The 23,049-nt window shown below is 40.9% G+C and overlaps 1 protein-coding gene across 1 annotated transcript in view; it reads left to right on the top strand.

The window, feature by feature from the left end:
- Positions 1 to 23,049, top strand: part of CLOCK (clock circadian regulator) — a 2,173,159-nt gene that overhangs the window by 1,980,018 nt on the left and 170,092 nt on the right. Inside the window, exon 22 of the mRNA XM_044062477.1 lies at positions 1,248 to 1,453. Within this exon, the coding sequence (XP_043918412.1) occupies positions 1,248 to 1,453 (206 nt within the window). The remainder of the gene's footprint in view (positions 1 to 1,247; positions 1,454 to 23,049) is intronic.

Here is a 23,049-nt window from a genome sequence, read left to right as displayed (position 1 = left end):
AAATACAAGTAATTCCTTTGCGTGCTTCAGTTGCATGGCTTTCTCTTTTTCATATTAAATTTCCTTGCATGCTTATTGCCTTCTCTTTTGAATATTAAGCAATAAAATGCATTCATTTATAAATAACTCCACATTTGAATCACCTCTTTTCTTGACTTGTTTAAATCAAATGCCTTCTGTTTTTACCAGTGGGGGAAAAAAGTCTTAGATAGATTACATAACCACGTATTCTAAACCTTTTAACACGATTTTTCTTTCCAGTTTGCAATCAGAAATCTTAATTGAAATAGGCTTCAGTTTCTCAGGTATAAGTTAATGCATGTTCAGACATAAAAACAATAATTTCCTTGTAAGACAGCCACTGTACTAAAGATAATTCTAGTAGGTTTTCTTGCCATGACATATAAAGCTTCTTATTCTTCTTTCGGCTTTTCCCGGTTAGGGGTCGCCACAGTGGATCATCTGTCTGCTCATGATTGGCAGTGGGGTTTTACAGTGTTGAGTTGCCAGCCCGGCGCCCAACCTTCCACAGAAGGCACACACATGCACACACTCACACCTAGGGCCAATTTAGAGTGTCCAATCCACCTACTGCATGTCTTTGGGATGTGGGAGGAAACCCACGCGACCACAGGGAGGACATGCAGACTCCGCACAGAAGGCACCCCAGCTGAGAATCGAACCGGAGAACCTCTTGCTGTGAGGTGGCAACGCTAAACGCTGCACCACCGTGCACTAACCTTAAAATCCTTCCATTTATTAATGTTCTTCTTTCTTTGTTACAATTCCCAAAATGTTTTTGATGACCTTTATGACACTTTTCTGGTATATGACTAATACACATTTACAAAGGTCACTGTTTTTAGTATATTTTTACAAACAGATACCAACAAACTTTGACTTGCCACTAGTTTATATCCATATGCCCACTCTATCACTTAGACAGCTGTAGTCTGATTGTAATACTCATCTATAACAAACACAGTAATTACCTCAACACACTGTAAAGAATATCTTTAATTTAGCCTTTGAAGTAAAGTTTTTGTAATTTGCTGTTTGTCATGCTTTGAGTGTGAGAATTTAAGACTAAAGATAAAACACTAGAATATTGGTTTATGTAATTATATGTACACTGCAGGGTAGGCTTCAGCTGTTTCTTTGCTGCATTTTCAGAAATATGTTGGGAACTGCTTAAGTTGATCATCTAGTCACTCCAGCTTCAAAAGTATTCTTTTTTGTTCTTCCAGCCAAGTCAGCAGACACTGCGAACTGTACCTAGCCAGCAAGCAACTCTGTCCAGCCAGATGCAGAAAACACTTACAGCTTCGTTGTATAACACTATGATGATTTCACAGCCCACAGCTGCAAATGTGGTTCAGTTACCATCAAGCATCTCCCAAACAAGTAACCAAAGTGGTGCAGTAAACACTTTCACTCAGGATAGACAGATAAGGTAAGATTTTTTTTTCTTGTTCTGGAAATAGTCATGCTTGATATTCTTTTGAACTACAATACTAAAAAGCTGTAAGAAAGTAATTTGAGCACTGACTCATGTAAAATTATATTTGAAAAGTCCTAGTCACAGAATTTCACATCAGGCATGAGAACGTTTTGGAAGAAAATTGTAAAGACTACCTGTTGTCAAAATCACTGCTATGGTTGTTATTGTTTGTCTTTTCGGCTTTTCCCGGTTAGGGGTCGCCACAGTGGAACTCCGGTCCGCTAATGATTGGCAGTCGATTTTTATGGTGCCGAGTTGCCAGCCCGACGCCCAACCTTCAGCGAAGGCACACCCATTTACGCATGTCTTTCGGAGGCCACTCGACCACTGTGGTATACACAAAAAACTTTGTCTGGGAGGCAGTGAGCTGTTGGCTTGTTAGAGATTGCTGTCTACCACTGTACTACTTTCAATTCAGTAACAAAACAAGGAAGTGAAAAGAATCCAAAAACAAACTGAGATTGCTTCTGGTCTTAAAAGCAGTAGTTTTATTTCAGCATTAAGCAGTGGAATTTCAAACACATAAAGAAATAATTACAGTCAATACTTTGAAGTTTACAACAAATCAAATCAGTACTTTGTAAAACGTACTGTTAAAACAAGTCATTAACAACTCCTGCAGTGTTTGAGGGGCAACATTAAGGAAATGAGGAGAAATTACTTTGGAAGCCTTCAGTAGTTGCCAGTTGTTGAGATTTCCTTTTCTGATGTTGCCAGCTCAGCACATTGATGAATTTTATGTTGGTCCATTATTCGTGGACATATGCATATCCTACCGTCACAAGCTGTGACATCACACATCAAGCTGGAAGGGCTTATTTAGTCTCTTCTGCCACTCAGTTATTTTCTCTCACATAAGCAGTTTAAGCTGTTGATCCAAAGTTAATTTCCTGAAAGTTTGTTTTATTTAACAAATAGGTGAGTTAGACCTCTCAAGACTGAAAAGTTAACATAAAAAAAGATATTGAATGATGTTATGTAAGCATAATTTAATGATGCACTTTGAAAAGCATGACACCATTAATAACACTGTATGGGTACAAGTATCCAGCAGTAAGGTAGAACTTTTAAAAGGCCTGAATGACTCAATACAGTCTCTATGTCAAAATTTTTACAATGATAAGAATAATTTTACAGATTTTTCATAAAAAAATGCTAGCACTTAAAGATGCGTTAATATTTTTGACAGGTACAGCAGTAAAGGTGTCCCAAGCATTTATGAGTTTAGGGCATGAGACTCTTGCTTCTTCCTTGCCATAGTTTTGCATCTCCCACAACCATTTTTTTTTTGTTTTACTTTTAAGATAAATTGTGAAAAATTGTGAAAAACAAATATATAGCCACACCCCTTCTCTTAACATCACAAAGTCATCTCTCCCTCAAACCTTTGTCCATCACCCTTTTCTAACTTTCAACTCAGTTACCTCTATTTACCTGCTACATTCTTCTTGTCCTTCATAACCTCCCACTTCCTCTTATCGTAAACTCCCTGTAACCACATTTCTCCTACTTTTCCTTCAGAGTATTTCCTTACCATACCTCTCAAACATCCAACATCTAACCCTTACTTTCTCCTCTAACCTTACACCTCCAGTAATAGTGCCCTTCAGTGTAAAACACCAATAACTTCTCCTGTTTCTATCAGTAATTGCCACACTGCTTATTCCTCATACTACTTATAATACATCAGCTAACATATTCGTTTTCAAATCTCTTTCATTGGTGTTGTGCCAGTCAAACCACAACACTTACTGTAATACTTTTTCAACATTTCCTCTATAACTCAAGTGCAAATTATTATAACAACCTATGTGACAATTTTTGTAATCCTACATATGTTCTGTTTTATTTATGTTATATTTTACCATGTAATACTTTTGCTATGTAAAATGTTTTTACTTTGTTGGAGCTTTTCTCCCTGGGCCTCCAATGAAAATGGGTCTCTGGCCCAGCTGAACTTTCTTGGTCACCAAATGTCAATAAATAAATAAATATTAGAGAAGACAAATGTCTCTTTTTAAGTGTTATTTAGGCGAAGGTTCTGAATAAGTCAGATTCACTCCCGAAAGACATGCTCAGAATGATTTAAGCTGCACTTTGGTTTTATCATAAATTCACCAACAGAATTTATTGCCTATGAATGTGACAGTTTATATTCCTTGTCATATTGTTAATTTCACTCTAGAATTCCTTAGGATTACCTATGCTTGCTACCTCCCTCTCCTTTATGAGTGCTGTGTTGACCCTGTTTACCTTTGATTAATTTCATCATTTTTTGAGCTATGATACAAAATCAGAATTGCCTAGACATAGTAAAGCCTTGCTGAATCTAATTATGGTGGCTGCCAAAAAAAAACAATTATTAGAAAATAGAAATCAAAGTCTAAACCAACTTTATTAGAAGTAGTGAATATAGTAACAGAGAGAAAACAACTGAAATTGGGATCTTTAGAAAAGGGAAGTGTCAAACTACATAGGAAAAATGGGAATTGTGGGAACCATGTATGCAGAGAAGGAACGAAGTTTAAGAGGCAGGATTTGAATGAACCATATGATGCTTAACTGACAGTGACTGGATAGATTATAAGTAATGTAAAATGTTTGCAACTACAGTCTTTTCAATGGTGTCTGTGATGTGTAAGGTTTGCAACTAAAGTGGTGTCAGTGTTATTTGTTTTTCATACGTGATAATTTAATAAAGATGATAAAAACACAGATGAACTCGTGTATGACCAAGGTTTCCAGTTTCAGTTGAAGTTTTAATGTTAAAACAAATGTTTTAACATTAAAACTTTAACTGAAACTGGAAACCTTGGTCGTACCCAAGTTCTTCTGTGTTTTTATCATTGTTTGCTTTTGGATTTATTTAGAATTCAGGAACCTGTGTGGGCTGGTGATTGTTTTTGTGGCTTTAATTTAGTAAAGACGTTTATTGGGGGGAAAAATTATTATTTCTAGCAGTTACTGCAGTGAATTAAGGATTAGTATGTCTGGCAGTTAGTGAAGGGGATTAAGGCACTGGTGTGTTAATACGCTGCTTCTTGTAATCCAGGTTCAGGATGCGAGTCCTACCTCCATCTGCCTGCACTGTAACTTTGAGGAGGCCACTTAGATCATTCTTAAAAGGTGACAGTTGTGTCCAGTGGGCTTATGTGGTTAACACATGTATACAAAAATAATATCAGTGTTAGTCTTCAGATAACTAGGCTAATTTGAAGTTGTTGGTGCAGTTACAGAGGACACTAGCCTTTAGCCATTTTTTGGTTTACTAATAATAAATCCGTGCATTGCATATGCCTAGTTCTTATTAGGTCAAACCTATTCTGAAGAGAAAAAAAATATTATCAATGTCGCAGTACTGAGTTGCAGCTGTTTTGCCCATTTACATATCAGTCTGTATATACAGGGATATCGTGGAAGTCTGCTTACTGTTGAAAAGGTGGAGCTCTGTATTTGATTACTTTGCCTTTTGCGCGTTGTGCTGTGAACACTATTAATAACACTGCATTAAAGACTGGCTAACATATAATTGTAGATAGAAATCCAGTGTAAGGCTGAATGAGTTCCAGTATGAAGACGTCATCAGGTAAGCATGTTATCAAGTTGGGAAAAGGAGTTATACTGAGCCTAGTTCAACTAGTCCTGTTAATGGTACCCTGTTTATGCTAACATTTCCAAGTAAAATTGAATATTTGCACTTTGGTAATGGCATTATTTCTGAACTGACCATTTTAATGACTTTGTTGCTAATGCAGAGGATCGAGTAACACTTCAGTGGCTGTAGGATTTGGTTCATGATCATTGTTATTGGTTGGAGCAGAAAGTGACCTTGCTGGGAATTTGCCACATGATATTTATACTATATTTTGTTCTAGTACCAGGTGGCAGATTTTGAAAGATTACATATTCTGTTTCTTTTGTTTGTGCAATAGCATTATCTGGTTTCATACAAGGTTTTGTTGTATTGTGTGTATCTAGAGTCATGAATAGAAAACTAAGCCTGGAACCAACAATAAATTGGTAGAAACACTACCAGCCATTATGTAAATGAGTGAGAAGCAGCTTTAGAATGTAAAAACTAGTAATGCAGTGGATGCTGGGCACAGGAACTGTGGAACTATACAGAAGCAGTTGTGTTTAATGCTTTCACAGTTTGTCAAATTCAATCCAATTATTTGATGCCACTGATGACCTCGTATGAATTACCAGCAAAAAAAAAAAATGTATGCATATCAAACAGCATCCTGTGCCTTACAGTGCATGCTGCTTAAGTTAAGTAAGAATGTATGATGCAGAACACCATAATTCTGTTGAAGGAACACCAATTTCTTTTGCTGTGTACTTCAGCAAATATATCTGTGACTGTCTCTTTTCAGTCATCATAGGTTCATGTGGTTTGCAAGAAATACATTGTTTATCAGAACATTCTACATTTATATTGAAGCATTTTCCTGTTTCTGTAAACCTTGTCATATATGTCTAGTGGCTTGGCCCATGTTCAAGTCCTATGTATGACTTTCATTATTGGAAGGCATCGCCATGTAGCCTTTCTGTTCTGATGGTATGTTTTAATCATTCTTAGTTTACTGAGTGAGTGTACACTTCCAACAGCAGTGCCATAACTTGGGTGGGACAAAGGGGGTTGATGCCCTGAGCACAAGTTATTAGGGGGCATGATTAGCAGGTGCTGATGGGGCATGGGTGCAGATCCAGCATTCATTTGCTTGTTACATATATGCTCCAAAACTTTGTGTTCGCAGGCACCAGTTAGGGGGTCTGTCTAGGGTGCCACATGAGCTAACTGATGTGACAGAGTGAAGTAATAATTAGCTTGTACACTCAGAGAAGCATCTTTTTATGGAGTCAAGTAAGTCAGGAGAGTATGCATATTGCTTGCATCTTCATTAGGATTTCTTTCCTAAGAACTCTGTGCTGCATATCATTTGGCTGACAGATTTCTTATGTTTGACTCATAGAAAGTGACTATGGAATGACAATGCTGCATTGCAAGAAGTTAGTATTTCACTTGTTTTTTTTTTGTTTGTTTTTTTAAATATTTTTTTGTTATCATTGTCAAATTGTTTGTTTAGCTCTTTAATGGTCCAGTCAAGAGTTGAAAAAAGTGTTTTGAACATCTTCATCTGTAGAACAGTGTTGTTGTGATCATGGTGGTTTGATCGTGTTGCATAACATATCTTCTGATACAAGCCATCTGGAGTGGTTGAGACAAATGTTTTGCCCTAAATTAACTTTTCTGCTTCTATCCACTGTGTGCCAGACTACATGCCAAATTCAAAGTTTTGCATCATGCTTCTTGCAAGCATCTTATATGTTGAACTTGAATAGTGTATGAGAGGTGCAGATCTGAAGACTTTAAATATTGCAATATTAACCTTTGTTTTTGATGACCACTTCAGATATGGAAATATTAATGACAGAAATGCTGCTTATTTTATTTAGAAGTGCTTTTTCCTGAATTGTAATGGCTAGCACTGGGTTCTGTTTTCTTTATGATGTTGTATAGGTTCATGAGTTCATAGATTAGTATTGGGCTAACTGTATTCACCTTAACCATTATGCCAACTTCGGATTAAACCTTGTACCGTCTGTGTGTGAGGTAAACACCTTAACCATTATGCCACCTCCCACCTCCTAAAAGCTAAGATTCAAACCCTGTACCTTGTGTTTATGAGGTAAATACCATAGACATTATACCAACCTCCCTTATAGCTAAGTACTAGGCTAGCTGCTTTTGTGGGCCATTTTAAGCCTAGCCAGTTTCCCTTTGGTGAGAATCAAACCCTGTACTTCTTGTCTAAGAGGTAAACACCTAGGTTCCTAGGTTCATAGGAAGATACTAGGCTATTGGCCTGCAGGCCCTTATAAGCCTAGCCAAGAATTTCACCCATGTTCCCTCAAAGTCAGCACCTGTTTCTCCTGTCCAGCAGAGACACAGGTGGGATCCCAGCAGTATATTTTCTGTTTCCCATCCAGTCGTCCAGGTTCCTCTTAAAGAAGGCTAGAGAGGTACTCTACTTGACATGGAGAGGGAGTCTATTCCATAGATGGGGGAGTCTTTGGGACACAAATCTATCCCGCCAACAAGTACTGTTAATGTCACAGACCAGGTTAAGGCCTTGCATGTAAGTTGTGTGAGTGGAGTTTGTCTTACGGATATGCAGCAACTTCATCAAGGCTGGGTCTGAAATGGCCTTGTATGCCAGACACAGGTCACCTCTGAGCATTCTGTATGAGACTGAGCAGAGGGACAGGGATTTTAGCCTATCTGTATAGGATAGGTGTCTGAGACCCTGGATTTTCCTGGTCAGGAACCTCTGTGGTCTCTTCAACAGCTGCATATGCTTGGCAAGGTACATGCCGAAGGGGACATTGTACTCGATAATGAGTCTGATAAGGGAGGAGTACAGGAATCTTATAACCTCCTTGTTCCTAGATGAAATACCCTTATTTATGAGGTGGGCCATGTAGAAAGCCTTCCATACAATGGAGGCAACGTGGTGAGCAAAAGTCAGGTTGCTATCAACCTGGGTGCCCAAGTCCCTCACGACTGATTGCATGTTTAGTATGTTGTTGTTAATGTGATAATTAGTGGGATGACATTTTTCCCAAAGGGAATAATGATGCATTTCTTGGCATTCAGTTTGAGGCCATGCTTCTGGCACCAGTAATTAGTCTGGGTAAGGTCCTCTTGGAGGATGTTCACATCACTTGGGGAATTTAAGACAGCGCCTAGCTTGCAGTCATCTGCAAACTTGGTCAGCCACAGACCACTGGTTTTGGCTTGCACCTCAGAAAAGTATATCCCAAACAGTAGAAGCCCTAACACTGATCCTTGGGGTACACTGCTTATTACGGGTCTACTATTAGAGGTGCCTTCCCCTAATTTGACTGAGTGGGTTTTGTCAGTGAGCCAGTTAGTTACCCATCTGGTAACACACAGGTTGATGCCTAGCCGGGAGAGTTTATCTATTATGCCTGAGTGGGAAATAGTATCAAAGGCTTTGGCTAGGTCAAGGTAGGCGGTGTGCACCGTCTTCCCTTCGTCCATGGCTTTGGTGACCGTTTCAAAGAAATTGACCAAGTTTAACAGGCATGATCTCCCTTTGACAAAACCAAACTGTGTGGGTTCAAGCGTTTGGAGGTTGCCAATATCCTTGTTTATAAGGTCCATGATAATGCGTTCCAGGGCCTTGCAGATCAGGCTAGTTAGGCTGATGGGCCTATAATTGCCTGGGTCAGTGGATACTCCACCTTTGTGCAGACGGATGACAGTGGCTGTCCTCCATTCATCTGGGATGAAGCTGGTGCTCAGGCTTTGGTTGAATAGGGTATCTAACTGAGCTGAGAGCTCATGCCGGAGTTGATTACAGTAGGTTACAGCCAGGGATGTTATTGGGTCTCATGGAGAGTGTATTTTTTGCCTTTGAGAGGGCATTAAGGACCTGCTCCCTGGTGATGAGGGGAGGGGGTAGTTGCTGGGGGATATCCTGGTTTAGTGATGGGGGGAAGGGGGTGAAGTTTTCAGTGAACCTGTTTGCCAGCAGGTTGGCTTTATCTATGGCATTTGTGTATGTGGTGTTATTGACCACCAGTTCCGTTGCCTTTGAGATTCCGGACATATGTGAAGAAGGCCTTGTGATTGTCCTTGGTGGATATGGCCAATTTGGACTCAAAGTTAGCCTTAGAGAATTTCACCAGTGACCTTATTTGCTTGTTCAGACAAAGGAGAGATTGCTTCCAACTTGGCATCTGCTCCTTCTTGGCCCTGGACAGCAATTTCTTTCCTTCTATTATAATTTGTTTATTGCTGCTATCCACCAGACAGATTTACTCTTCCTTGAGGAAGATGATTTGGTCCTGTCAGGTATTGCTGAGTCCATACAGCTATGTAGGTGCTCATATAGTTTTTTGGTGTAGGCTTGGACATTAGTGCTAGTTCTAACTCAAGGGATTGTTTCTGTGAAGCTGCTTATACCTGCTTTGAGGAGATTGTAGTCAGCTTTGGAAAAGTTTTTTCATTTGACCCTGACAAGGGTGGGGGTTAGGGGAGATGGTGACTTCAAAAGTGATCGCTTTATGATCAGATCTTACCAAGGAGGAAGACACTGTAGGAGTGCTACATTGGCTGCTCATGTTGGTTAGGACCAGGTCCAGGGTATTTTCACCTCTCGTAGGGGTGTCGTCCAGCTGATCCAATGCATTGACATTGACAAAGTCGAGGAATCTCTGGGGATTCATGTTTGGGCTAGAATAGGTCTTCCACTTTATGGTTGGGTAGTTAAAGTCACCCAGGATTAGGGTAGAGGGTTGAATCTTGATGGATTCAAGTAAGTCCAGATAGGTGGAGTGGGTGCCCTGAGTCATGGTTAGGGGTCTGTAGCTAACTATGATTTGAATAGGTGTTTTGTCAACAGTCAACTGCACTTGGAGTGTCTCCTGTGCGTCATACCATTTGACCAGCCAGGAGGTGTGTATGTCTTTGACAAACATTGAAACTCCACCTCCTTTGGCTTTGTAGTCCTCCATTTGGGGTCTGAAAGTAAGGTAGGATGAGTAACCTTAACCATTATACCAACCTTCACCCCCTAGTTTCCAGCATGGCTAGCATGGTCTTATGCACACAGGCAGATTCACCTAGCATCGCATAAATGCTTGAGCTCTACTACTACAATCATCATTCCATTTTGTGTTTCTGTAAAGTAACCATGTAAACTTTGTGTTAAGAAGAAGAATGTGGCCATTTGAATATTTTGAATTCTATTCACAACATCATAGTTCAACCTGTGGCTATAGCAGTGTATGTAGAAAGCTTTTGGAACTGTTCCATGAAACTTAGTGTGAATTCTAGCTGCCTCCCCACTAATAATACATATATCACTGGCGTCATCATAAATTGCCGTACACATTTTCTGTCAGAGATGCAGCATTTAGGACTTGTGCTAGTTGAAAATTCGAGAACTATTTGTGTATTTTCTTATTATAGATGTGTGATTGCTAACAACAGAGAGCTGTTTTGCTTCTAAAATGCCATTCGACTTGCCCAACACTTGAAATGAGAATGTTCCATTGGGTTCAGACCTTTCTGTAGAATACTGTGTCACTAAAATGTAGTTACATTAAGGAGCTGATCTTAAATATTGTGATGTGTGTAGCTAGTATTTCTTGTACTTCCATTTTTTTTAAACTGTCACATCTCATTTTTTTCTAAACTGTCATCATAAATATCAGATAGTATGTTCGTTTAATATTTCTTGCATTTCTGTTTTTTTAAGCTGTGTCATCGTGCTTTGCTATCATATAAAGAATTTCTGTACCCTGCTTGGCAGTATGCTCGTGTTTTCTGTGCCTGCTCTCACTATGTCACATTTAAGATTTAACCCAAAAATATCAGATACAGCTATGATTTTCTGTTACCGGTTTGTAGGCTGGTTATCTGATCCTGACTGAGAATTGTGTGTAGGGCCTGTCTTGCTTTTGCACATAACATCATCCCAAGCTGTCTAACACACTTTGTAGAGTTCAGAGCTGTTGTACGATTAGCATTCCACTTATCCAGTAGCTGTTTTCTAGTTCTGGAAACCGTTTTGTTAAACACATTAACACTGTTGTTTTTCTGAGTAAAATGGCATGGAAAGGAATGTTCTCCATCTTTAGATGAAGTACTCAGTTAAGGTGAATTAAATCCCCTCTCCTTTTTCTATTTTTCCTAAAGAAGGAAAGACATAAACTTTGCTTATGTAGATGCCTTTCTACTGTGGTTTATACCAGAGGGACCAGGTGGCTTTATTAATTGTAACTGACTTGTAATATCTCAGTAATGTTCTGTCTCCAAAGCAGTTTTCTGTCTATTTTTAGTACCACAAGTGAATGACCAAAAGCATAAAGTCTGCATTCTGAAATAAGCATTCAAGATGTTGGGCTGTTTAAGTAACAGAAGCTTTTATTTACATGTAGGCAGGGTAACACCAAGATTGTAAAAATGGTCTCATGCCTGTTACGCAAGTGTACACTATAGCCCTAATTTGAAATTTGGGAACATTCTCTAACATTTTTGCAAGTGTATGGTTTGGTTATGTACACAGCATAACTGCTAACAAGTGAGTACTGTCTGTTCCTTAAAAGTAACAGTAATACATGACAGCTTTCTATTCACTATAATTATGCCAACTCGAACAGCAGTAATATAAATGGGAAAATTAAGATGTCCTCCACAGCTTACTGCCTCTGAAGCCACTGCATTTAGAAATGAAAATGCATATAATTAAATAATATTAAAAAGCTACATTCGGTCCTTTTATAGAGTACCACAGAAATGAAAAGGTTTATTTCAAAAGTTGAAAGGAGAGGAAGATAAGCCCAGCAATGCATGTTGATGGAGGATGCAAAATTAAATTTGAACTGAACATAAATTTGATAGTACGCAGTGTTGAGTGTCATCAAATTTATACCCAGTCCTAAATTGTGAAGCCTGTTCATTATGCTCCATTAGTCTGGACCACTGGGGACCCTATGCAGTAAAGTGTATGACTTGATAATAACTCTGATTAGCAGATTAGTCAATGGATGTAGAACTAAGAAGTCTCTGAACAGGGACTTTCAAGAGACGTGCACACTGATCAGCAGGTTGATTACAGCTCTCCTGGTATGAAAACAGAAATTTGGGAAAATAGTAAGTAAACGTTATCCATTTTGTAAAATTCAGTTACTGACTAGTCACAACCCTGCCTGGATGTCAGCAAAGAAGAAATCTGGAGAAAGTAAGAGAAAATCAACTTGAATAGAGAAGAAGGAAATTATGTTGGGGAGGAGCCTTGTAGCTGTTCAGCAAAAAGTAGTTCCAGTTTCAGCTTCCGTAAAGGAGATGAATTCCAGTAATTTAGAAGGAAAAATAAAACAAATGGATTCAGAGAGGTATTTAAAATAATTGAGGCCCTGGAATTTATAAAGGCAATTGACAGCAGGCTTAAAGGAATAGAAGAAGCTTGAAGTAGTTATTTGTATGAGCTGATGAAATGAAACTGCAGAAATCTGATGTTGATGTTGAAGTGAAGGAAAGACCGACTAAATATGAGGCTTCTCAAAGACCCATTTCAAAGATTAGTAGAGTCAGAGGACAGAGCACACAGCAAAAACTAAGATTTTCTGCTACAGGAAACTAGAAACTAGAAAGAATAGATTGCATTAATTTTATGAAAACATAATGAAGCAAATGGACTGGTTTTCTATAGCAGGATTTATAAACTGAAAGGACATACCATAAGTGTGCTCCAAACCTGGCCATGAGAAGGCAGCCAAGACCTGTATCAGTAAAGATGCAATCATGCCAGCAGAAAGAGTTGCTCCTGACAGAGGTGTGGATAAAGGGAAAAATATAAAAAATTGAGGAAACCAGCTTGTTTGTGAAAAGTAATTATTCACTGTACACCAGCCAAGAAAAGCAAGTTAATTCTTGCAGTCAGTGTATGTCAAGAGGTAGGTGTGCGATTTAAGATGCTGTATCCGCTGTTTTAGATTGTTTCTCCTAGAGGATCAAATACATTTTGGGATGCATAACAGTCCTAAGGAAGAAATAAAAAAAAGAGCAAGTCAACAAGCTGAATGGGGCTCAGCTTCTCATTCTACTGACAATAGCAAAGCCCATAGAAAGAACTTGCCAGTTGAACCTTTTCCGTTATTCCAAAGGAAAAATGATTGGGTGACAGAAAAAAAAACACAGCTGATCGGAAAAATCAGGAGTGCCTTGGACTTGAAGCAGAGACTGTTGTTAGGTGGTCAAAATGAAGAGGAAGACAACCAGTAGTTATGTTAATAACTGCTTCTTCAAGAAGTAGTGGCTGAAAAAGACTGGAAGTTTGTTAATTGTGCTAAATTGGTGGGAGGACTCTAAAACATACCTCTCACTTCATTGTTGATGTTTAGGACATCAAATGGACTAAAGATACAACTACAATTTATAAAAAAAAAAAAATGTTCTTGGTATAATGTATTGACGCAACCTGCATGTTATGCTGTAAAGTAGTTCTATATACTATGCAGACGTATTTTAAATGTGTGTGGGGGGGGGACTCTATTTTGTCTTTCAATCCCTGCAATTATTCATGTGTTTGGGGTATCTGTACTGTATAGCAGAGACCAGCCACAGATCCTGCTGTGTCTAGTTCTGTTTGTATTTGAATTAAGCACTAATCCCCAGCAAACTTTTACTGGAGAGGGCCCTATGCACTCTTGTGGCAGGGGTGTGTGGCTAGAGACCCATCCATTGAAGTTCTTTGGATTAGGGCTCTGTTTTGAGCTTTTGATTGGCTATTTTGCCCACCAGTAAGTTTTTTTCATTTATTTTAAAAGTCCCACATTTGCATGGGTTTACTCTTGTTTTAACTGAGTTACATGGAGGTAGGTTACCAGCAATTTCTTAGCTATCTGCATCTGAGGCCTACATGTAATGATAAGAGTATTATTGCTTGTATTTCTGTACTTGCTGTTATCAGTGTTTTTACTGATTATTTCTGCATTTTTACTGTTGCTTTTGCATGTTTTTGAACCTCTGCATGTATTTTAGTGTTCAGGGCACTTCTACTGTGTAGCATAGACTAGCCACAGATCCTGCTATGTCTAGTTCCGTTTGTATTTGAATTAAGCACTAATCCCCAGCAAACATTTTCTGGAGAGGGCCCTTTGCACGTTGTGGCAGGAAGTGTGTGGCTAGAGACCCATGTGTTGAAGCTCGTTGGACTAGGGCTCTCTTCTGAGCTTTTGATTGGCTATTTTGCCCAAAAGTAAGGTTTTTCATTTATTTTAAAAGCCTCACATTTGTGTGGGTTTGCACATGTTTTAACCAAGCTACACTAAGGTAGGCGACCAGCCATTTCTCAGCTATCGGCATCTGAAGAATATTATTGCTTGTATTTCTGCAGTTGCTAACTGTTATCGGTATTTTTGCTATTTCTGCATTTTTCTGTAAATTTTGCCTGTTTTTCAACCTCTGCATTTATTCTTGTGTTTGGGGCACTTGTACTATGTAGTATAGACTAGCCACAGATCCTGCTGCGTTTAGTTCTGTTTGTATTTGAACTGAACCTCCAGCAAACGTTTTGTGGAGAGGGCTTTCTGCACCCTGGTGGCAGGAGCTGTGTGGCTAGAGACCCATCCGTTGAAGCTTATTGGACTAGGGTTCTGTTCTGAGCTTTTGACTGGCTATTTTGCCCACTAGTAAGGTTTTTTCATTTATTATAAAAGCCCTGTGTTTGCACAACGTGTAGCACTGCACACTGTCATGCAGATCCGATTACTGTTTGCTGGGTATAGGACCAGTAAATTTTCCCTTGGCTGCAGTCTGTTCTCCAGCAGGGACTTTTTGGCCTACAGGTCAGTACAGCCTCTGAGCTACCCTCTCTAGATCTTTTCATCTATTAGCTGTAGTCTGTTTTCCAGTGGGGACTTTTTCGGTCTACAAATCAGTGCAGCCGCTAAGCTACTCTGTCTAGATCTTTTCACCTATACTAGTGGACAACCCTAGCACAGCATTCCTAACAGAATATTTCTGGTCAATCCCTGTGACCAATCACACCTCTTACCTAGCACTGTGGAAGGACAATACCCCACCATTTCTCCAGCCCACCTGGTCGAATTAGGTATCCTGAGGGAATGTAGCAGTTGCTTCATGTGCACTGACAACCCACTTCTTTTTCGATACTCAAACTCAACATGCAAGAGGTGCATCTACATGTAAAACATAGAATCAATGCTCCCCTCGCTCACCAGTCAGTATACCTGATCCCAATGAGGTTGACAGCACTCGCATACCACCACTCGCACTCACTGTGCATCCAACACATAACCCCACATATGCGGAGGTCCTCTCTAAAAACCTACCCAAGGCACAGAGACCTCCAAAACATGCCACGCATAGCTCACATATAGATAAACACACATGCCAGTGTCTCACCAGGTAAGCCATTAAGGCGTAGCATAAAACCAAATGTACTAGTCATAGGTGTCTCTATCATGAGACAGACTGATGTGGCACTCACCAGGTTGGAGAAGGGCTTAGTTAGCTGCCTGTCTATTGCCAGGCACCAGAGCATCACACACGCACTCAAGTCTCTCAGCAGCAAGTACTGTTAATGACTTTGTCATAGTACATGTTGGTGTGAATTACTTCAGATGTACCTCTGTGGACTACATGAAGAGAGACATGACTGAGCTCTCAGATTGTGTGTCCCAGGCAGGTATGTCTCTAGCCTTAAGCAGCATACTACCCTCTCCCAAGATGATGCCACAATACAAGCGAAAGATGATTGACTTCAACAATTGGCTTAACTTCTGGTGTCATTATAAGGCGATACAGTTCCTGTCAGCCTGGGATGACATGGTTGCTAGACCTTGATGCTTTGCCAGAGACGGTCTCCACCTGTCACCCCTAGGATTTTGGCTTCTGGCAAAAGCTGTTGCCTCCCCCAGTGCCTTTATTACGCAGTGTCACAAGTGCAAAATTTTCAACGTAAAATTTTCCTCAAAAACCAACATCAGGGTTATCCTGGTAAATGCTAGGAGTCTTAACCTAAAACTACACTCGAAAGCCGCCGTCAGCTTGGAGGATGCTGACGTCTGTGCAGTCACAGAAACCTGGTTCAAGGTTGTGGGGAGCACCCTGGCTATACTGGGCTACAACACCTTTCACTCACTCAGACCATCAGACGAAAATGAGAAATCCAAAGTAGGAGGATGATTATCTATTTTTATTAAAGACAAATACTCATTCAGATTGGTACATTTAAATGAGTCCCTTGAACATCTCCATGTAAAACTCTCTGTAGGTAAAACTCCTCTTCAGGTTATCGCCAGTTACAGGACCCCCTGCATGAACCAGGGCACCCAAAATGCCTACCTGGACTTCCTGGATTCCCTCACTATATCACCAAACACACTGATTTTGGACAACTTCAACTACCCATCAATAGATTGGTCTAACTACACCTGTACCAATGTGCTCACCCAGAGATTCTTGAACTTTGTAAACTCCAGTGCACTGGATCAGTTAGTAGACACTCCTACTAGGGGTTCAAACATCCTGGATGTGGTACTCACGAACATGAGTGATCATTGCACCACCCCAAGTGTACAGTCATTTCTAGTGAGATCTGACCACAAGGCAGTCATACTAGAAGTAACAATAGTTTCTGACTCTCCCCTAGCTGGAACTAAACTAAAAAATGTCTCCAAAGCAAACTATAATCTCTTATGAGACACTATTACTAGTTTCATACTCCCTACCCCTACTGATGGCAAGGATACCTATGCCGAGTTTTATTCCAGTGCTTTGTATAAACACCTCCACAGCTGCATTGATTCAGCTGTACCTGATAGGAAAAAATTAAGTTCCTCAAGTAAGAACAAGCCTGTTTGGTGGACATCCACCATAAACAGGCTGTATAACAGGGGAAAGAAACTGCTGAACAAAAGCAGTAGAAGATGGTCCCCAATCTCAAAGGACTCCCTTATTGGTCTAAATAAGCAAATTAGACACCTAGTGAGAAAAGCCAAACCGACTATGAATCTCAATTGGCCACACTAGCCAAGGGTAACCACAAGGCATTCTTTAGCTACATCTGTAACCTAAAGGAAAATCCCAGATTTGCACTGAATTTGCTGTAAATGGCACAACATATAATGAACCTGATGATATTACTAATCTGCTGGCAGACAGGTTCAGTGAAAACTTTTCCCCTCTGTCACCGCCCAGTATAGCACAAGACATTGCTCCCACATGTTCTCCCCAATAAATCTGTAAGGAACAGGTCCTTAATGCCCTTTCCAAGGCAAAAAAACACAGCCTGTATGGGACCAGACAACATCCCTGGCTGCATCCTAAATTGCTTATAGCAGGACCTAGTGGCACCTCTGAGTACCCTGTTTAACCACAGTCTAAGCATGAGTATGTTCCTGCAGATTAGAAAACTGCCACTGTCATCTCCCTCCACAAAGGGGGGCTGCTCTGTTGACTCAGGAAATTACAGACCAATAAGTCTGACCAGCCTCATATGTAAGGCCATGGAGAGAATCTTCATGGACCTCATCAACAAGGACATAGACAACCTCCAAACACTGGACCCATCCTAGTTTGGTTTTGTCAATGGAAGATCCTGCCTACTGAACTTGGTGGACTTCGGCAAAACTGTGCATACTGCTTGTGTAGACCTAGCAAAGGCCTTCAACACCATTCCCCCACTCAGGCATCATTGATAAACTTATCCAGCTGAACATAAACCAGTATATAGTTAAGTGCGTTGCTAACTGGCTCACCAATAGAACATACACAGTTAAAGTAGGGGACTCTACATCCACCTCTAGACCAGGAATCAGTGGAGTACCAAAGGGCTTGGTGCTGGGGCCCCTATTCTTTGGAATTTACTTTTCAGAAGTACAGGTCAAAACAAAAGGCATGTGGTTAACAAAGTTTGCAGATGAGTGCAAGCTGGATGTGATCATTAAATCTCCTAGTGATATTGTCACCCTTAAGGAAGGTCTTACTCAAACCAACAATTGGTACCAAAGTCACAGGATCAAACTAAATGCTAAAAAGTGCATTATCATCCCCTTCGGCAAGGGAGACATCCCTGCAAAGTACCACATTAACAACAACATCTTAAGTATCCAATCCATGGTAAGAGATCTGGGCACACAGGTTGACAGCAACCTCTCCTTCGACCATCATGTTTCCACAGTGGTAATGAAAGCCTTTTATGTTGCCCATCTCATCAATAAGTGCATTGCCATCAGAAAAAAAAAGAGGTCATAACCCCTCTGTATTCCTCCCTTATTAGACCAATTATAGCATACAATGTGGCCTTTGTTATGTACCTCACCAGGTACCTCCAACAATTGGAGAAGCCTCAGAGGTACCTTACAAAGAAAATTCAAGGTATCCAACACTTGTACTATGCTGATAAAGTAAAATCCCTGTCTCTATACTCTGTATCCTACGGACTTCTCAGAGGTGACCTCTGCCTAGCCTGTAAGGCAACCACAGACCCTGCCCTGATGGAAATGCTACACATTAGCAATACAAGTGGTACTCTCTGCACCCACTCTAGTGACCTCAACATGAAAAATGATATTAACAGAATCTGCTGGAGAGACAGGCTCCTCTCCCAAAGGCTTCCTCTTCTCTGGAATAAGCTTTTAATCTTAGTAAAACAGAGCCCTTCACTGACCCTCTTCAAGTGTAGTTTGGATAATTGGATGGGAAATCATAAATTCACCCCTGGGGTTTTTACCTTCTGGACAGGGGCAGCAGGTGTTGAGTCAGGTCTACTAATATCACCATTAAAAGAGGGAAAAACTTGGCTAGGCTTGTAAGTGTCTCAGGGCCATTAGCCTATTAACCTCCTATGATCATCAGTGACTGCTCTTTATGCTAGTAATATTAAAGTAAGAAAGTAAACACTGTAATGAACCCAGGGTTTAAACAACAACAACATGAAGGCTGGATTTAAGAAATATAATGCTGTGAGCTTGGGTTGCTGGGTGAATAAGTACAAGTGTACTGCCTATATTATATGTGCATTAAAGTACAATAATTTCCCCTGTTTTTATACAAGTGAGAGACTAGATTAATGTTCTTAATTTACGCTACAGATAAGGTATTTTTTTCTAAGAAAACAGGCTTGAAAATGGAAAACATGAAAAATGGTAAATCTGATGTGTCTTCCATGCATTCCTCAATGGATGTGTCATTAGATCTGTCTATGATCCAACTTTGGCCCATCTCCTACTTTGGATCCAAAGCTCAGGTTCCTCCCTTTACCCATAATCCTCTGTCACCAGTAAATTACTTTAGATCTTGTTTTTGTTCATTTGCTAAGGACACAATATCCACCGCTGAAGCTTTGGTTCAGCTAAGTCAAAGCTAATGTTTTGATAACTTACTATATATGTGGGGCTTACCGGATCTATATTAGATCACAGAACACTTAGGTAAGTGAATGGTGATTAATCGACCCCATGTAAGCGAAAACTTACAAAACCGAACTGTCAGAACAGCGATTTTTTTTCCAAGGGAACTTGTACAGCACTTAATCCTATCTTCATTGGATCCAGTACCACTACTTTGGCGGCACCACGTTTCTGACTGGAGTTGGTTTCTCCCAGACTGCAGCCTCTGTTCCTCCAGAAAGAACCTTTCACATTCATTCAGACCATCCTTCACTGCCTCATCCCTCTGATCAGTGTGATCTTCCAGATGCTTTTCTAAAGCAGATCTGCATAGAATGATGACATTCCTCAGGACCCAGATCCAGTTGGGGGTTCTCTTAGCTCCAACCACAGTCAGAACCATGGGTGAGGGCCCATCCCTCATCATGTTATTTATTCGTACTCCAGTCCAACCTTAGGACTTGGAGCTGTTTGATCTTGGTGTTTCCTGGGATTTGTCCTTGTCAGATCCAAAGAAGTAGTCTTCATCAACTCTGAAAGTATTTATAATCCTATCAGCAGACCCTAACAGATCTTGGAGCTGAGGTTCCAGAGGCAGAAGTGGGGGGGGGGGGGGCTGGCTGGCTCAACTCCAAAGCTCTCAGAACCGTCACTTCCCCTCAGAGCCTCAGCATTGGCTTAGCTGCCAAGTCAAATGAGGCTGCAAGACCAATCTATGCATCTCCTACAGAAAGGGTCTCTGTCCCTTTTCAGCTTCTGCTTTCAAGAAAGTATTCTCTCGCTCTTGGGAGTGGACTTCCCTTTCCTGCTCAGATCCATCCCTCCACCACAGGAGTTCTCTGGGTCCTGATCTTACACTTTTTATCCCATTGAGACAGCCAGCCTGTCATAGTCCTGAGACTGTCCACATTGAGGACTCCCATTCAGCTTCTGAGTCCTCTCCAGAATACTCTGCTAGGGAGACATGCTGACTCCCCCCACCCAGAGTCTTTAACTGAAGATACTGACTTTGATGAGGGAGAGGGGTCTCCTAGATCCCCCTTGAGGATGGCTCATTTGGAGAAATTTTGGAACTGCTTATACTGAAAGGGGGGAGGGGTGATCCTCAAACTCCATCCCAGGAGGAATCCATATTTCTTGAGGCTTTTGGGGCTTGGCCATCTACCTATTGGGTGGTCTCTCCCATAGATAAGATGATTAACCTGATCTCTAACCAGGCATGGCCAAACCGATTCCACTGAAACCTGATAAGTTTTTGGTATCCCTGAAGGATCACCCTTTTTGGAGCAAGGGTCCCACTGTTGATTCTATGTTGGGGACAGAGGCCAACAGAAATTAACTTGTGAAGGAAAACTCCCCTGTCCATCCCCTGACTGGGAGTCTTAGGTGCTAGGTAGATTTGGGAAGTGGATTTATGCTTCATTGACCTTCTTGCTTAGGGCATTGAGTTATTTGGCATACATAATGCCCTTCCAGAAGGATTGACTAAGGAACTTTCCAAATTTCTCTCAAAGTCCCCTATCTGTGGAGGAGAGGAAGTATGTCAACTCGTAGTTGGCAACCCTTCAATACCTTTCAGTTCTGTCTAGCTCTATCAGCTTCATGTCCAGTGCAAAATAAAGCATTTTAAGAGCTGCAGACACCGGCATAACTGTTAGGAGACATACCTGGATGCACCTGTGTGACTTTGCATAGAACTTTAAAACATTATCAGTACGCCTTGTGATAGATAGCCTGTCACTTTTCAGGCCAAAGGTTAAAGAGATGCTGTCCAGAAGTGAACAAGACAGAAAAACTTTGTCTGCCATAGGGATCTAGTTTTCTACCCCCACAAAGGGCTTTCTGTAGAAACCAGAAGAGAGGGAACAAACCGTGGTTCTGCATGTGACAAAGTTTTGTTCCTGACACTTCTAGTAATAGACTCACCCCAGCCCCACCCAAGGCAGAGGGGGAACTGTAATGATGGACTTCATCCCTGCTGCAAAAGCTGTCAGCAAAACTCAGGTTTTCAGGGTCCTTTTTCCAATAGGCCTTACAAGTGCTCCTGAACATTTGCCTGACTGCTGCATTTTAGAGGCAGGCAGGGGGTGTTTATCCTTGCATCCCACGGCTTGGACATCCATTACTCAAGATCTTTGGGTGGAGATGATTATAACCAAAGGTTATTACATTCCCTTTTTTTCTTGCCTCCTCTCACTCAAGAAAACTTTGTAATGTTCTATACTCCCAAACAAGACAGCAACACTAGAAATAAAATGCCGCTAGACAATCGGGTCATCCAGGAGGTCCCCACCAGACCAGGAAGGACGTTTACTCAAGACACTACAAAGTTTACTGAAGGCACTTTTTGGTGCCAAAGAACAACAGGGACCTCAGTCAGCTGAAGAAGAATGTGAAACAAACAGAATTCTGGATGGTTATGGTAAAGTCCATTCTACCATTGCTGAGGAAAGATGATTGGATGTGCTCAATAGACATTCAGGACACATACTTCTACTTCTGGCTGGGAACCAGTCATTTTCAATTCAAAGCCCTGCCTTTTGGACTCACTACCCCCCTTCCCCAGGTGCTCACCAAGTGTATGGCAGTGTTTCCAAATTGTCTCATACTGCAGGGGTTGTGAGTGTTACCATACCTAGACAATTGGCTCTTAACCACCCCCTCCAGGAGTCTTCTTCAAGCCAAGAACTCCTTGCTCTAGTTTTGTTCACAACTAGGGATAACAGTGAACGGTACCAAGGCCAAACTTCAGCCTGTTCAAACCGTAGAATTCATTGGAGCTCACTTGGACAAGAATTTACAAACAGCCAGACTGCTAAAATCCAGGATTACCACACTCCAGCAACAAGCATTAGTAGTTCTTTCCTATCATAAGCCACCAACAAGATTGATTCTGTGGCTTCTCTATTCAATGGTGGCTGCCATCACCTTGGTACCTCTTGCCAGATTTCACATGATGGTGGTCCAGTGTACTGTACTGGCACAATGGTCAGTCAGACACAGTCTATGAGCTTTCAAGTGTCTCTTATAAAATCTGCAAAAGTCATATTCTGTGGTGGCTAAAATCTCCAATAGTATCTCAGGGGTGACCTTTTGGTCTTCTTTCTTCTCAGGTTACAGTGATCATGGTTGCTTCCCAGGTGGTGAGGAGAGGATTTCTTGGAAAGGATGGTCCAAGGCACATAGCTCCCTCAGAGGACAGTCTTCACATCAATATTCTGGAGATGAGGGCAGTCGTCCTTGCATTGCAGGCCTTCCAGAAGTCCCTTACACAGATGTGATCCCCATTCAGATGGACTATATGTCAGTAGTCTGGTACATCAACAAACAGGGAGCAACACTTTCTTACCATTTATATCGAGAGGCAATGATGGTGGCAATGAGTGATATCTTCTCAATGTTTTCTGATGTCAGGCACATACTGGGGAAGTCCAATGTTTTAGCAGACATGTTGAGTGGGTCTATCCTCCTCCCTTAACCCGACAGTGACAGATCGGATTTGGGACTAACCATGCTGCAACCTCTTTGCCTCCCCCTATATCATCAAATACAGCAGGTACTTTGACCTAATTCCCTAGCAGGGGGAGTTGCCA

This window comes from Protopterus annectens, chromosome 2.part1, assembly GCF_019279795.1.
Source record: "Protopterus annectens isolate FY-2018-M chromosome 2.part1, PAN1.0, whole genome shotgun sequence".
NCBI classification, from domain to species: Eukaryota; Metazoa; Chordata; order Ceratodontiformes; family Protopteridae; genus Protopterus; species Protopterus annectens.
The sequence above is the reverse complement of the archived record's forward strand: the minus strand, read 5'-3'. Positions and strand labels throughout refer to the sequence as shown.